Source organism: Candoia aspera, chromosome 1 (assembly GCF_035149785.1).
Source record: "Candoia aspera isolate rCanAsp1 chromosome 1, rCanAsp1.hap2, whole genome shotgun sequence".
Lineage (NCBI taxonomy): Eukaryota > Metazoa > Chordata > Lepidosauria > Squamata > Boidae > Candoia > Candoia aspera.
Genome location: NC_086153.1, coordinates 140863491 through 140877514, shown reverse-complemented (window position 1 = coordinate 140877514; position 14024 = coordinate 140863491). Strand labels below are relative to the sequence as shown.

General features: G+C 39.2%; 1 protein-coding gene across 1 annotated transcript in view; it reads right to left on the bottom strand.

Annotated features, from left to right (window-relative positions):
- LPIN1 (lipin 1) overlaps window positions 1-14024 on the bottom strand; it is a 53496-nt gene that overhangs the window by 16953 nt on the left and 22519 nt on the right. The window contains exons 9-14 of the mRNA XM_063314618.1: window positions 10764-10857; window positions 9922-10112; window positions 6082-6175; window positions 4164-4233; window positions 1374-1466; window positions 269-324 (exon numbers count right to left, since the gene is read on the bottom strand). Coding sequence (XP_063170688.1) covers window positions 269-324; window positions 1374-1466; window positions 4164-4233; window positions 6082-6175; window positions 9922-10112; window positions 10764-10857 — 598 coding nt within the window. The remainder of the gene's footprint in view (window positions 1-268; window positions 325-1373; window positions 1467-4163; window positions 4234-6081; window positions 6176-9921; window positions 10113-10763; window positions 10858-14024) is intronic.

Genomic DNA, 14024 nt, shown 5'->3' with positions numbered 1-14024 from the left:
TAAAACATAGTATTTGACTTACAAAAAGTCAAAAATCTCAGCTCAAATCAGTTACTGGTAAAGTTTTCTCTTGCATTCAAATATGTAACCTACCTGTAATTTGAAAGGGCAGTTTCCACATTTGTGCCCCAAAACTGCAGTTTCATATAGATTTAGATTCAAATCTTATTCAGTTACGAAACTCATGAGGTATTTTCTTACAATGTTGAATAGATCAGAATTTTAAAACTCTGTAAATTAAAAAAAACAGGATAGAAATGTCCAATACCTGTCTGCAATATTCTTCTCTTCTTTTCCACTGAGACCTTGCGCTGGCTTTGCCTCCTAATGGTAAAATGTAAGGAAGTGAGGAACAGAGTTTGAAAATTATGCACAGTCCATTGTCTTCCTACTTTTAAGAAAACGAAGCTACAGCAAAAATTAACACAGCTGTGGCATTACTCTAATGCAAAATCCATTCTTACTGGCATCCATAGTTCTGTTCTGTCCATTAATGAGGGAAACATTTATTCAGGTGATTCACATACGGAACATTATTATGATTAATAGCCTCTTCCAGGACCTACTTCTACAAGGTTAATGGGGAATATTAGTGATAAGTAAAAGGTAAAGGTAACACTGAATGAAACTTGACTCATTGATGACTTCATGGATACATCCATGTTGTTTTCTTGGCAGTAATACAGAAGCGAATTGCAATTGCATTATTCCATTTAATGATTGTAAGGCATTAGCTAAATGGATCATCTATGTCCACTATCAATCTACTAGAGAATACTAAAAGGGCCTGGCCATCATAATCATGCCTTTCCTCAAAATCTCCCAGAAGCATTTTGCGAGCTGTGCAGGAGACAAAATGCTTAGTCAGATGGATCATGCCCCAAACCAGCAAACAATTTCTTAAATTCTTGACAATGGCCTTGAATACTATTTGGGAAAATAGTACTGACCAGTTTTGTAATGGTGAAGAAATAACATGAAATATTATATCAAGAATTACAATATTCAGCTTCCTGAAAATCTTTGCTGTCATAGCTTATATGGCTTAAAAATCTACAAGTAATGTTTACATTCTGTTATTGCCTACAGCATGTTTGCATGAAATTTCCAGTGATGGGTGCCTAGTCTTTGGTGCTCTGCACTGTCTCACAATTCCCCTAGTTTAAAACATAGGCTAGGTAGGATCCAAAACAAACAGACAAAGCTAAGCCAGTGTTTAGCATTCAGCAGTTCATTTTGTTAAATTTGGATTCTTGGAGGAGAGTCAGCAATTCACAGATTTCATGCAGTCCCGTGCGTGTGTGTTTGTGTGTATGTGTGTGTGTCTGTGAGTAGCAGCCTAGAAGAAAAATTCAGGTTAGTTCCAGATTTACCTCTTTAATAGAGCTACTCCTCCCTCTCCATGAAAACCACCATCTTCCACCTTTTTTGGGCATCTTATCCCTCATTATAGAGTCCACAGTGGCCTGTGACAAATGGATGGCAACATAAATAATGGAACTAAACAAAAAGTAATTTAATTCATGCAAACAAAAGGTTTTCTCAAAGAACAAAAAAACAAACAAACACAGAGACAATTTAAACTCAGGGAAAGCAAGTCAAAGGAAACATACTATCTGTGGACCACAAATCTTGTCAAAGCAAAACCTAATGGTATCCAGAACTGTACGGAAATAACTTAAACAAGAACACTTCAAAAATTCAAAAAAGGAAAATAGAAAAGAAAAATGGGAACAAAAAAGGCATAAGTTTAGTGTAATGTACCAAAAAGTAGGGAGAAAAAAATACTAATTCTGTTTAGTATAAATTATGAAGACATTTTATTGGTAAGGGACTCAGCATGGCTGTCTTCCATAAAAATAATAGAGAAATAGTAGGATGTTTTATTATCTTCTAATAATTACTAGTATAGGAAAAAGGGTTAAATGTTAATGGGTGAATGAAACATTAGCATTAATATGAGAACCAAATAGCTACACACTGCTGAAGAGAAAGATGTTGTCTTACCACAATTTGCTTAACAGTGAATTTATATAGGTATAGGTGACTTCTTATTCTAACCAAAACAAATATTCCCTCCTTAGGTCAAGAATAAAATTAACATCCAGTGTATTCAAATGCACAAGGATCAATCCTAAAATGCATTAAAATATTTCAAATAATTCACATGAAGATTTTAATTACCTGATAAAAGTTACAATCTACACATGTAAACAAGCCATCAGAGACACAACAATTGTTTTCATATCTCTCCTTTACTTCAAAGGCCACAGCTTTTCATCTGTTCATTCCTTATGAAGGCTGCAGCAGTGGGGGAACCAGAAGTTGCACTACAAATCCCATCATCTCTAAGGGCTGGCTATAGGAGATGAGACTTGAAACTCAGCAACATCTAGGATGCATACAGTACTAGGTCTTCCCCTCAGGCTTACAGCACTAATACAGAGGTCTAGTCTTCTGTGAGCAATGGCCCAGGAAATACTACAGGTAATTCTCGGTTATGATGGCAGTTGGGACCGGGATGGCCACCGCTAAGTGATGCGGTCATAAAGTGCGATGACAAGTGACCATATTGTTTAGTGACAACAATCCTGGCAGTCCCGGTTGCCATCATAACCCAAGACATGTGGGTCATTAAACAGGAAGCAGTGGGAGTCCCAGGTAAGGAGCATGGGAGTACCATGTGGGGTGGGGGAGGCCCTGGGAAGCCTGGCACAGGCTGTCTGTGAGAGCAGAGAGGCCAGGGGAGGTAGGGCACCACACCACGCAAGCAAAGGGAGGCCAGGGGAAGCAAGGTGCCACACAAGCACAGGGAGGCTGGGGACCCTTACCGGAGTGACTTGTGACCTTCCCTGCTGGCTTCCCCATTGACTTTACTTGTGGGAAGCTAACAGGGCGCTGCAACCATCGTAAGTGTAAGCTGGTTGCCAAGTGCCCAAATAGCAATCACATGACCGGGGGGGGGGGGGTTGTGCGATGGCTGGAACTTCTAGGACTGGTCAAAAGTCCCCCTCATTCAGCGCCATCGCGACTTCAAACAGCCACTGAACAATTAGTCGGTAACCGAGGACTACGGTATGGTATATTGGTTTGGAAGAGGACTAAGCATGAAATTCTGGTGAATTAGAATTCAATAATGGAAACAGCAGGAAACTATTATAGCCAGTGGTATGTGACTTGTCAATGATCTTTGGTCTCTTAATGACATTTGCTATTGTAAGGAAAAAGCGAAAGCACTGTAGCAAATCCTGTCTTGAATTTATCTGTTGCAACTTTACTGACTGGATAGATAGACCAATCAATCAATATGCAGTGAGACAGAAGGATGCTATAGAGTCCATTATTTCGTCAAATGCTAAACAAATTAAGAGCTATCGTGGGCTAGATTTTTATGTCACTATCAGATTAGAAGTCCTCAATAAAGTTCTACCTAGATAGAAGAGTGTCTAATGAAATCAATTAGTTTCAGAAGTGGGTAAGAGAGATTTTATATGCAAGATGCTAAACTGTGAATTCCTTCCCCTGCTGGGATACATCCAGACACAGGGAAAACATACAACAAAATATAATGCAGCTCCAAACTTCATGTTATTCAGTACAGAAATACATATTAATCCAGGCTGTCTTTCTCTTTGCAAATATACAGTTCTCAAGGCAAACTGTCTAATCCATCATAAACAAAGGCTTTGAAAACCTAAACACAAGTTCATGCAAAATCTAGGAAGTGCCAATTCATGGCCCAAGAATTAATATAATCACTGAGCTACATAAATACTTATCCATCTTCAACTAGGCAAACTAGAAGAAATGACGCACAGACATAGTTTTACTTTCCATTATGACTGAACTAAGGAGGAAGTAGTTAAACGTTGTCCTAGAAACACTGCCATTTTTAAATATATATATATATATAATATATATATAAATTTAAAGGTCACAACCTTAAAGGTCATTCTAAGCCCAAGAATAAAAAGACTGCTAGAAAAAGAAAGCAAAAAGGTTACATTGCCCCACAATGAGTTATAGTTGTGTGTTAGGGGCAGAAGAAAGCAAAAGCCCAGGATGAGGATGGGTGGGGAGCATAACACTGCAACGCACTGAGTGTGGCTGGAAAAAGAGAGCAAGGACATTTCCCCCCCAAAGGCTGGCATGGTCAATCTCACCTTTGGCAAAGGTTTCTGGAATGCTTGCATTGCCAGTAGGAGGGGAGCTGCTGTGGTCCAGTTGTAGTATCTAGGAGAGGAAAACAATTTATATGCAATCCTTTAAACATGCAAATTATCACAGAACTTGAAGCAACTATTTCTGCTAAAATGGGTTGGCATCAAAGCATTTAATTAAATCACTTCAGGCCTTACATTAATATTAATCTCAATATGACAAGTATAAATCTACACCTGCATAGGGATGGATATCAAATTAGACTTCACTTAGCACCTTGTTTTTTTTTTTCCAAATCTTCAATTAATTTCATCCAATTTTTTTAGTATGTATTCGCATGAATATTTTTCTAACATGGGCAGATTAGAAAGTTGAAGGATGTGCATTTTGGTGCAGGTGGGTGAGTTCAGATTAAAATGCAAAGTGAACAAATTCTTGGTCCAGTTTTATTTCGCTGAAAGAAATTCACTATGTCTGCTACTATGGAAACAGCATCATAGAACCGGAAGATACCTTAGAGGTCAACACCCCCTTGTTCATTGCAGGCTCTACTAGATCATCTCTGATAGATGACCATCTAGCTTCTGAGTGGAAACCACTAGCAAACGAGAGTTTACCACTTCCTGTGGCTGCCTGTTTCACTGCTTCCACCTGATGTCTAGCCAACTCTTCCTTCCTTGTATATTTTTAACTCAGTGATTCTGGCCTTGCCCTCTAGTGCTACAGAAAATAACCTTACTCCCTCTTCTGTGTGATATCTCTTCAAATATTTGAAGACTACTATCCTATCTTCCCTTTGGCAAGCTAAACATAACCAACCGTTGCTCAAGTGGCTTGGTTTCTAGACCATTCACTATCTCGGTAGCTTCCCTCTTAACTTGCTCCAATTTGCCACTGTCCTCTTTGAACTATGGTGCCCAGAACTGAACACTGTACTCTAAAGGGTGTCAAGCCAAGGCACAGTAGAGTAGAGCAATCACTTCCCATGATCTGGATTCCATACTCCTGTGAATCACTCCTGGGTAGCATTTGCCTTTTTAGCAGCTGTATCATACCGCTGGCTCATAATTAACTTGAAGTTGAGAAGGACACCAGATCCCTTTCACGTGAACTACTGCAAGTCCTAGAGGTAGTCCTCTCTTAACAACCCTGAGACCAGAATTTCCATCGCTAAGCAAAGCAGTCATTAGGTGAAACATCACATGACTGCACAGCTTAGTGACAACAGTTCCAGTAGTCCTGGTTGCAGTCATTAGGCCACGCCATTGTTAGGCGAGGACCTCATGCTTCTCCTGTCCTACCATGCTTGCCTCCACTTCAACTCCCCGCACCCCATCTCTGCCCTTTTGGCTGCCCTGCACTCCACTGCCGACTCCTGCTGCCCCACGCCATCTTCATCCACCCGCTGCTGACAAGGCAGCTCCTGGTGCCTCATGTAGCCTTGCGAAGGGCCAGCAGGTGCCTCAGCCAGGCACGCCTCATCAGCAGCAGAAGGAAGAAGACAGAGAAGGGCAGCAGGGGGGCAGCAAGGGTAGCGCAGTGCAGGGCAGCTAAGAGGGCAGGGATGGGGGGATAGGCAGGTGGAGAGAGCTGAAGCACAAAATGTGGGCAGGCTGCCAAGTGACCGCAGGGGTGCCTCAACCCTTGTAAGCTCGAGGACTGGTCATAACTACCATTCATTCACCGCCATCGTAACTTTGAACAGTCACTGAACAAATGGTCGTTAAGCTATATACGTGTGCCTTAAATTTTTCCTACCCAGACGCAGAACATTACATTTCTCACTTTAAATTCCATCCTGTTAATTTCAACCCATTGCTCAAGCCACTCTCGATCTTTTTGAATCTGCTCACTTTCAGCTCTTCCTGTTTGTTGCTTTTAACAAAATGCACACACTTTATCCTGCTGAGCTGCACTCACTTGTTTCCAATCTTCACCACAAGGTTAGGGTCATCAATGATAGCTGGATTGTCCACAAACTGCTGGTAAGTGACTTCTTGTTCTAAAAACTTTTCTGTTTAGAAGACAAAAACATGAATGAACCTCAGTTAACAGGTCAAAATAGTGCTTGGACTGCTGTATATTGTGGAATTAGCCCCTTTCTTTTACTGATGCTGGACCAGCAGACAGCAAAGAAACTAAGGAAGCATAAAAGCAATTTCAGAGCCTGCAATCTCAGGTAGCTGGCACAGCATAGTTTTAGGAGAAAAGAAATAGAAAGCTAGTTACTTGAGGACTCCCAACAAAACTGAAGTAGGGAATGCTGCTCGAAGTGGACTCTATTCATCTTGGTTCTATTTGTAGGAATCCCTGCAGATAAACTCACAGGTTCAGCTTTCCCTGTTCTGACTATTCTTGAGAGAACAGACTGAATGGCATTTAGGCTGAATCACGTATTTGAATAAAATGTGTACAGGCAATTACAAAACTGAAATGTGAATTTCCTTTGAAAATAAAGATAGATATATATACAGGCTGTGACTAGTCAGGTAACTTTGGAGGTAAACTCCTTGCAATATATAATTTCCTCATCTGAAGCCAATTGCTGGCTGGTGATTGCAACCAAACCTGCCTTCCACCTGGTGTGCTTATGTAGATTAAACAAAAAAAGTAAATTAAAATAAATCAACGGGCACGTACTGATATGAATAAACATGAATGTTGCACTTTAAAATTGCACTGAAAACAAAATTCAAAACATGACCTAAGATTAGGGGCAAGAAGCCAGATAGACTTGGAGCAGCATATAAATTGCTAATTAATTTGTTAAGTGCGGATGAGTCAAGCTCAGCTCCTAGTAGTTGCACGGACAAGGGATCTCCTACCTCAACCTGATCCCAGCAATAAGCAACAGCTCTTCTACAGACAATTCCGTATATCTCCTTGATCCTGTTTATCCACCTCCTTTGTCCTTCCATTCTTTTACTTTATTCAGCTCTGTCAAACATACTCATTTTTTTCTGCTTACATCACAAGCCCAAACTATGTGACTTTCTCCTTGTTGATCAGTGCTTCAGGAGAGCTGCCTGTCTTTATTTAATCTAAGTTTGATTAATTGGTTCTCCTTGACTCTATTTTCCTCTTAGAAATGGTTTCCAAATCCATTGTTTGCTGTTTCTCAGCAGCCAGGTTTCACAGCTTATATTACCATATGGAAAATCATTACTTTAACCTGTTCTGATTGTTGCTGTCATTGAAACGTCTTATACTTCATCTTCGCCAAGTCTGTCTTTCCCTTCCTATTCTATCCTGTTCCTCCAAACTCAGTTCTTAGAGTAGCTTCTCGTATAGTATAGATTCCTCAGAAAAATAAACAGATGTTCCAGCACCCTTGCTAACCTGCGACAAGTCAGTTTTTGCTCCTTCCCTCTTATTTTACTTATTTCTCTGACTTTTACAAGTGGTCATTAGGCAGGTCTCTTTCCACACATGACTTTATTCTTCCTTGAAAGCAAAAAACTTTGCTTAAGAAATTAGTGCAATTGTTTGGTAATTTGTGCATGCACTTGCATCTCCCTTCTTTGATTGTTATTATACTGGTATTTTCCAATATCTAAAGCACATAAGTATTGTTTCATATTTAAGTGCACTTTTGCACTTAAAATGCCTCTTCTTCTGCAGCTTTAAACAGTTCACTGGCAATTTCATCTGCACCTTCTTTCCTACTACCTGCTATGGATCACTTTTCAGAGGAACAGCTTCCTGAGTATATTCTTTCTTTAAAAGCACTTCTGTCATTCTAAAATCCTAGCTATAAATGGTATCAGTATAGTCTATTTTCTTTTAATTTCATTCACTTCTATTAGATCTCTTCTGCGTTTACTCCTATGTTAGTTGTACATTTTCCTATGGTTTCCCTGAACTTCTTAAAAACTTACTTCGTTTTCTTTTTCTTGATATTTTTCTAGTCGTTGACATCCTGGATTGAATTTTCCCCTTGTTTTTTTCTTGACTGATGCTAGAAATGTACATTTAGTTCTCATGTACCCTTCCAAGACTTTCATCTTTTTCTGGTTATTAAGATAGCTTGCTCTAAAAGCCATTTTGAACTTTTTATCTTTGAAATTTTGGGAATATTCTTTGTAATTTGGTTTACACTATGTCTCTCAACTCCTTACATAGCTCTTCTGGGTCTCATTCATGCACTGAATCTGTTCTATAAGTTGATTTTATATTCCAACTAGCTGGATCAAATCTTGTTCTCTACAGTGTCCTCTCCACCTGTTCTCTCCATTGTTCTAAGTTTATGCACACATGGCACCAATAATTTATGGTCTGTTCCACAATCTGCACACAGAAATTTCTGGCTTACTGCATTGTGCTTCTTCATCTTTGTTTCCTATTTTCTAGTTAACGTGACTCTATTGTTGGGCACCTGATGATGTCCATGTGTAGAATCTGTATTTATCTTTGAAGCAGATGCTGGAAATAGAAAATCCTCTTCAAATTGTGCATTGTTGCACTTACCCAACCCTACTGTTCTATAATTTCAAGTTCCCTCATTTCTCCACATATTGCATTCCAAAACCCATTAGTAGAACTATGTTCTTATATTTAGCACCTCTTATAATTTGTCATATAATACCTAAATTTTCCACCACTGCATCTCTAGTAGGTACATACACTTGTATAGCATTAATGTTCACTTGATTATAATGCTAATTCTAATAGAGATAGCCTTACAACAATATAGACATAATCTGTCATTGCTTTCTTCCAGTTTGATTTTCCTCACTGTGTTTGTTGATTTATTTATTCAATTTATCTTGTTGCCCATCTCAAACATATGACTCTGGGTGGCTAACAAGGGATTAAAAACAGGCAAAAACTTCATAACAAAAACAATAAATAACAAATATAGCAGCTGAGATAAAACCAGCAGGATAATCAGCATAATCAGCATATGGGCTCAACCATACATCCCTGCCTCAGTAACAAAACCAGATCTTCAGGGCCTTACCGAAAGCCAGTGGGGTCAGGGCAAGTCTAATTCCTGGGAGAATGATGTTCCAGAGGGTAGGTGCCACGACAGAAAAGGCTCTCTTCCTGGGTTGTGTGGTTTCCCTCACACTCGCAGAGCCCCACCTGCCTTCACCCGCACTTAGAATTATTGTTACCCTCACCACCACCACCACCCTTTTGACTTTTCTGGCAGGGGGGCCCTCCTAAGAGGTCCTACCATCACTCTCAGCATCACTGGAGCTACTAAGACCCCTTGCCACATTCAGGTGGTAATCCTCGTAAATACATTTTTATAATACAATTTAAAATTTGAAAAGGCAAGACCACCTCTCTCTTTAGAACCCTGTAGAACTTTTTGCTTAACTCTTTTCATTTCTTGGGCCTTTTTCCCACTCCATGTGAATTTACTGACAGTATCTTGCCATTCTTGTAAAGTTTTCTCAGAAATTCTGAGTGGTTTTGAAATAGATAATTTATTTCATTTTAATAGCTGCAATTGATCCTAAGCAAGATAGCTTTAGGTCCCTCCAACTTTCAAGATATTTTTTAATCTCCTGCCATGATTTAGCATAGTTATTTTGATATACAAGGGGCTGTAAACTCACAAGGTAGTAGTGAAAAACACAGTGTTATATGCAGATTATTTAAATGAATGATGTTTGTAAGCCTTCTGTCATCCATGCCTTGCCACAGAATATCCACAAGAGGTCACTATACAGTTTTTCATAAAGGGATTGGAGCATTCAAACAAGGCATTACAGTATTTTAAAGTAGTAGTAGTAGGTGTGTTGAGCATACCTTTTGATATTTCTTTATTGTCACTAAGTCCCCCACAAAGTGAAATGGCAATGGATGGCAGGTCTCGGATTCCATCCGAAGTGCTCTCTACACCGCTGTCCACACCTGAGCTTCCAACCGATTGAGGGGATTGATTGGCTGAGCGGGGACTATTTTCACCTGTATTCTTCAAGAGGGCAGGATGGTCACCACTGAGGAGAGAAGAAGGATTAGCTACCTCCACTCCTTCCTAAGCCAGACAGCTCATGAATTTCCTCATCTGACTCACCTAGCCTTCTTCTCAGCTCTAATAGGTTAACCAACTCGTACAAGGAATCTCTCTTGTAATTAAAGCCTTCAAAGGTGCTTCCAGCAACATATTAGGACCGGTGAGGAAAAACATGCACTCCCAACTTCTAGTCTTACTCCAGCGCCTCTGACATATTTTTAAAGCACGCGCAATGTACAGTCCATGGTTTCCCAGCTAGTCTTCTGGATGGGCACCCAATTTTTATAAGAATACTAACATACCACTGTGTGTGTGTGTGTGTGTGTGTGTGTGTGTGTAAAAAAGCTGCCTTTTTGCACCACAGCTGAACTGGTATGAATGCTCCAACAGATATCTTTTGCATGATCCTTTAACTTTTTTTCTTAAATTTGTCACTTAAAAAAAACTAATTTGTGTTAAAAAGCATTAATATAATAGAGAAAAACATAAGTTTGGGCGATGTGATTTTAGACAATCTTCATTGGAGTACAGATTTCCTTGAAAAGCATAAAAGTCAGAATTTTATACATGGGGACACGAGATCCTGAAAAAGCTATTTCCATAAATGGTAAATGTTAGTTTATAGCATGCGTACTTTTTAGGAAAATAGAGTGCAGCAACCTCTGGCTCCATGTCAGTGAGATCATCTAAATAAACACCATCAGCACCTAGATGTCGGCTCCGTTTATCTGTAAAATGCAAAATCTTATTATTATACAGTGCTTTTAGCAAATACATTTGAAGGAAGAAAAATGTATAAGAACTTATTTAATCAATTTAACAAAGCTTTTATCAGGCACTTACTGTATAAAAGAAACAAATAATAATTCATTAAAGAGGTAGAAGCATGAAACTAGCAGCACAGAATAACTGCGCAAGCTGCACTGGGTGGCAGTTTGCTTCCCGGTCCAATTCAAGGTGTTGGTTATCACCTTTAAAGTCCTACATGGCATGGGGCCAGGCTACCTGAGGGACCATCTCATCCACACAACATCGACCCGCCCCACTAGATCAGGCAGAGAGGGCAAGTTACGGACCCCGTCTGTAAGAGAACTTCATCTGGTGGGGTCCAGGAAACGGGCCTTCTCTGCAGTAGCCCCCACCCTTTGGAACATCTTGCCCCTGGAGGTGAGGCAGGCCCCTTTACTTCTGACCTTCAGGAGGGCCCTGAAAACTTGGTTCTGCTGTCTCGTGTGGGACAGGAAGGTGGGCAGCCATTCATGGGGGTGGTTCGCACCTTACAGCCCCTCCTACCTGATTAGAATTTTCTAGCCTCTGGATTTTACACTTATTTATATAGTATTTTATATTTGTAAATTGTTTTATTTTTATAGGATTTTAATTGTTTATTATTATAGTTTTAATTTTATTGTAAACCGCCCAGAGTCCATCTTTTGGGAGAGATGGGCGGTAGCAAAATTTGAAAAATAAATAAATAAATAAATAAATAACACTAGAATAACAGATTCAGACCAGCATCAAGACTTTCAATGACTTTAAAACCACTAGGAGATCTAAGCATTAGAAGGGGGCTTTAAAAATCTGGAAAAAAAATTTAAATTCACGTTTCCAAAAGTCCTCAAAATTGGCATCAGACAGGCCTTTCAGGGAGGATATTCTGTAAATGGGTGCCTTTGATGATAAGGCCCAACTTGAGTAACTACTTTTCACCTCTTGTTTGTCAAAATATAACCTCAGAAGAATATCTTAAAGTCTTGACAGGTTACTGGGAAGAACCAATCCTTCAGGAACTCTACTCCCCATCCACTGAGAGTTTTAAAAACACTGTTATCTGAGTCCAGAAATAGCCTGGAAGCCAAAAGGAATAACAGAGTCTGGCACAATATGAATGAATTGTCCAGTCCAACCTCCAAATCTGACTGCTCTTTTATGGAGCACGTTAAGTTTCTGGTCCATTTTCAGGGACAGCCTCACACATGAGATATCATAGTCAAGGCAGGATGTTACTTGAGTATGGGTATTTATAGCAAAGGTATCTTGGTTCAGATGGTGTTGCAGTGGACTGCATCACAACACAGGAAGAGAATAATCAATTTCTTCTCTTTGTCACTTTCATGATTGTATATTTTTGAGTTCTTATCCTCTCCTTGATTTCTAGTAATACTGTCACATGTTTCTGCCTTCTAAATTGTTCAGGCATATGACTAGAAAATTGAAATGTCTATAATAATGCATTTATAAATAATAGCTTTCTCTAAAATGCCATGATAATCAAAGGAATTTAAGTGATTAGTTCTACTGTTTTTAATACTGAAAAAAACTGTGGATGTTTAAAAGTATACTTCCAAGTGAAGAGAGAGAAAACTTTTATTTATCTATTTATCAAACTTATCACCGCCCATCTCCCCAGAAAAGGGACTCTGAAAATTGTTACAATAATAATACTGAAGAAACCTCTACAGTCATAAAACTTCTATTTGAATTAACTGATGAAGCCTAAAAATAAAAGGGAAATCTCCATCATTTTATTCTGGTTATTTAGATTATTTGCATACTGCTGTCCATTAAAAAAAACTCCAAATAAATTGCAAATAATTAGGGTTCCATCTATTCAAGTTGTGTAAAAGAACAAAAAGGAAACAGCTTAAAAAGAGGAAGCAGCTTGTATCCTTGATAAGATGGGTAAAAATGAAAGAAATTCACTTTCACAGTTAATTACATACAAATTATCTTTGATTTCACAGTTGCATTGCACATAACCACAGATAAGCTGAAGTAAACACAGATGGTTTTACTGGAAGGTGAATAACTTCAAATTCCAGGAAACAGGATAAATTATAAATGTTCAGATGTTGGGCTAAGTTTCTTCGTGCCTCTTCAAAGTACGGACCCTGACCTTTCAATGTGTGATTCTATACTATCTTGACATTTTATTTATTTATTTATTTATTCATTCATTCATTCATTCATTCATTCATTCAAATTTTGCTACCGTTTGATGACCACACGTAATTTGGGAGAGGAGAACATAAGCTTCTGTGGGTACAGAAATGGGTGGGCAAATAGGTAAAGTCATATCTCAAGCATGGGATTTTATGGGGGGTTTTTCTTTCTAATCTAGGCTTTCCTACAATATAGTAAACATATTCTATGGTTTACAACACAGTTTACTGTTTTACATTTTGAAGATTAGAAAACTGCACGATTGATTATGCCAAAATGAGTGTGTTCTGGGTTGCAGTGAAAAAAAAGAGGATTGGAATGGTATGTGGCCCTTAGACCTCAGGCCCCACCCTGATTTAAGAGACCAACCTCTCTTTCCACTCTCCTGTAACGTAAGGTGGCTCTTCCATTACAGTTCACAGAAGCATCCATCCTTTCATTTTTTCTGTTTCTCATTGAACTTTATCTTAAGTGAAATTCTATGTAAATGTTGGGCTGCTGCCCAGAAAAATGCCTGAGAAAAAAGCTAACTAGGATAAAGAAACCTGGAGTGGCATTTGCTTATCTTTGGATAACTGAAAAATCTCCTAAAGCAGGGATGAGGAAATAATTCTCTGTTGAGGTCTGAAACCTGTTCAGATCTGCACTTCAACAGGAGCTCTAGAGCTAAAAGGTGAAATAACAAGCATGATTTTTATCATTATTCTATGTAGAAAAAGGGGGAAAAGGAAGACTGCAGGCTTCAGGCTGTAACAGGGGAAGGGGCAAAACAGAACAAAGTTACCCCTCAGAACGGGATGAGGGAAGGGGGTGTGGACGGGGACGGGAAAGAGTTCAGAGGTCTACCTTTGGCCTGCAAGCTGGTGCTTCCCCACCTTTGGCCGGAGTGGCATGGGATTTGAATGATTCTGCTCTGACAGGCATTGCAAGGACCTCTAGAACTAGACTTTCA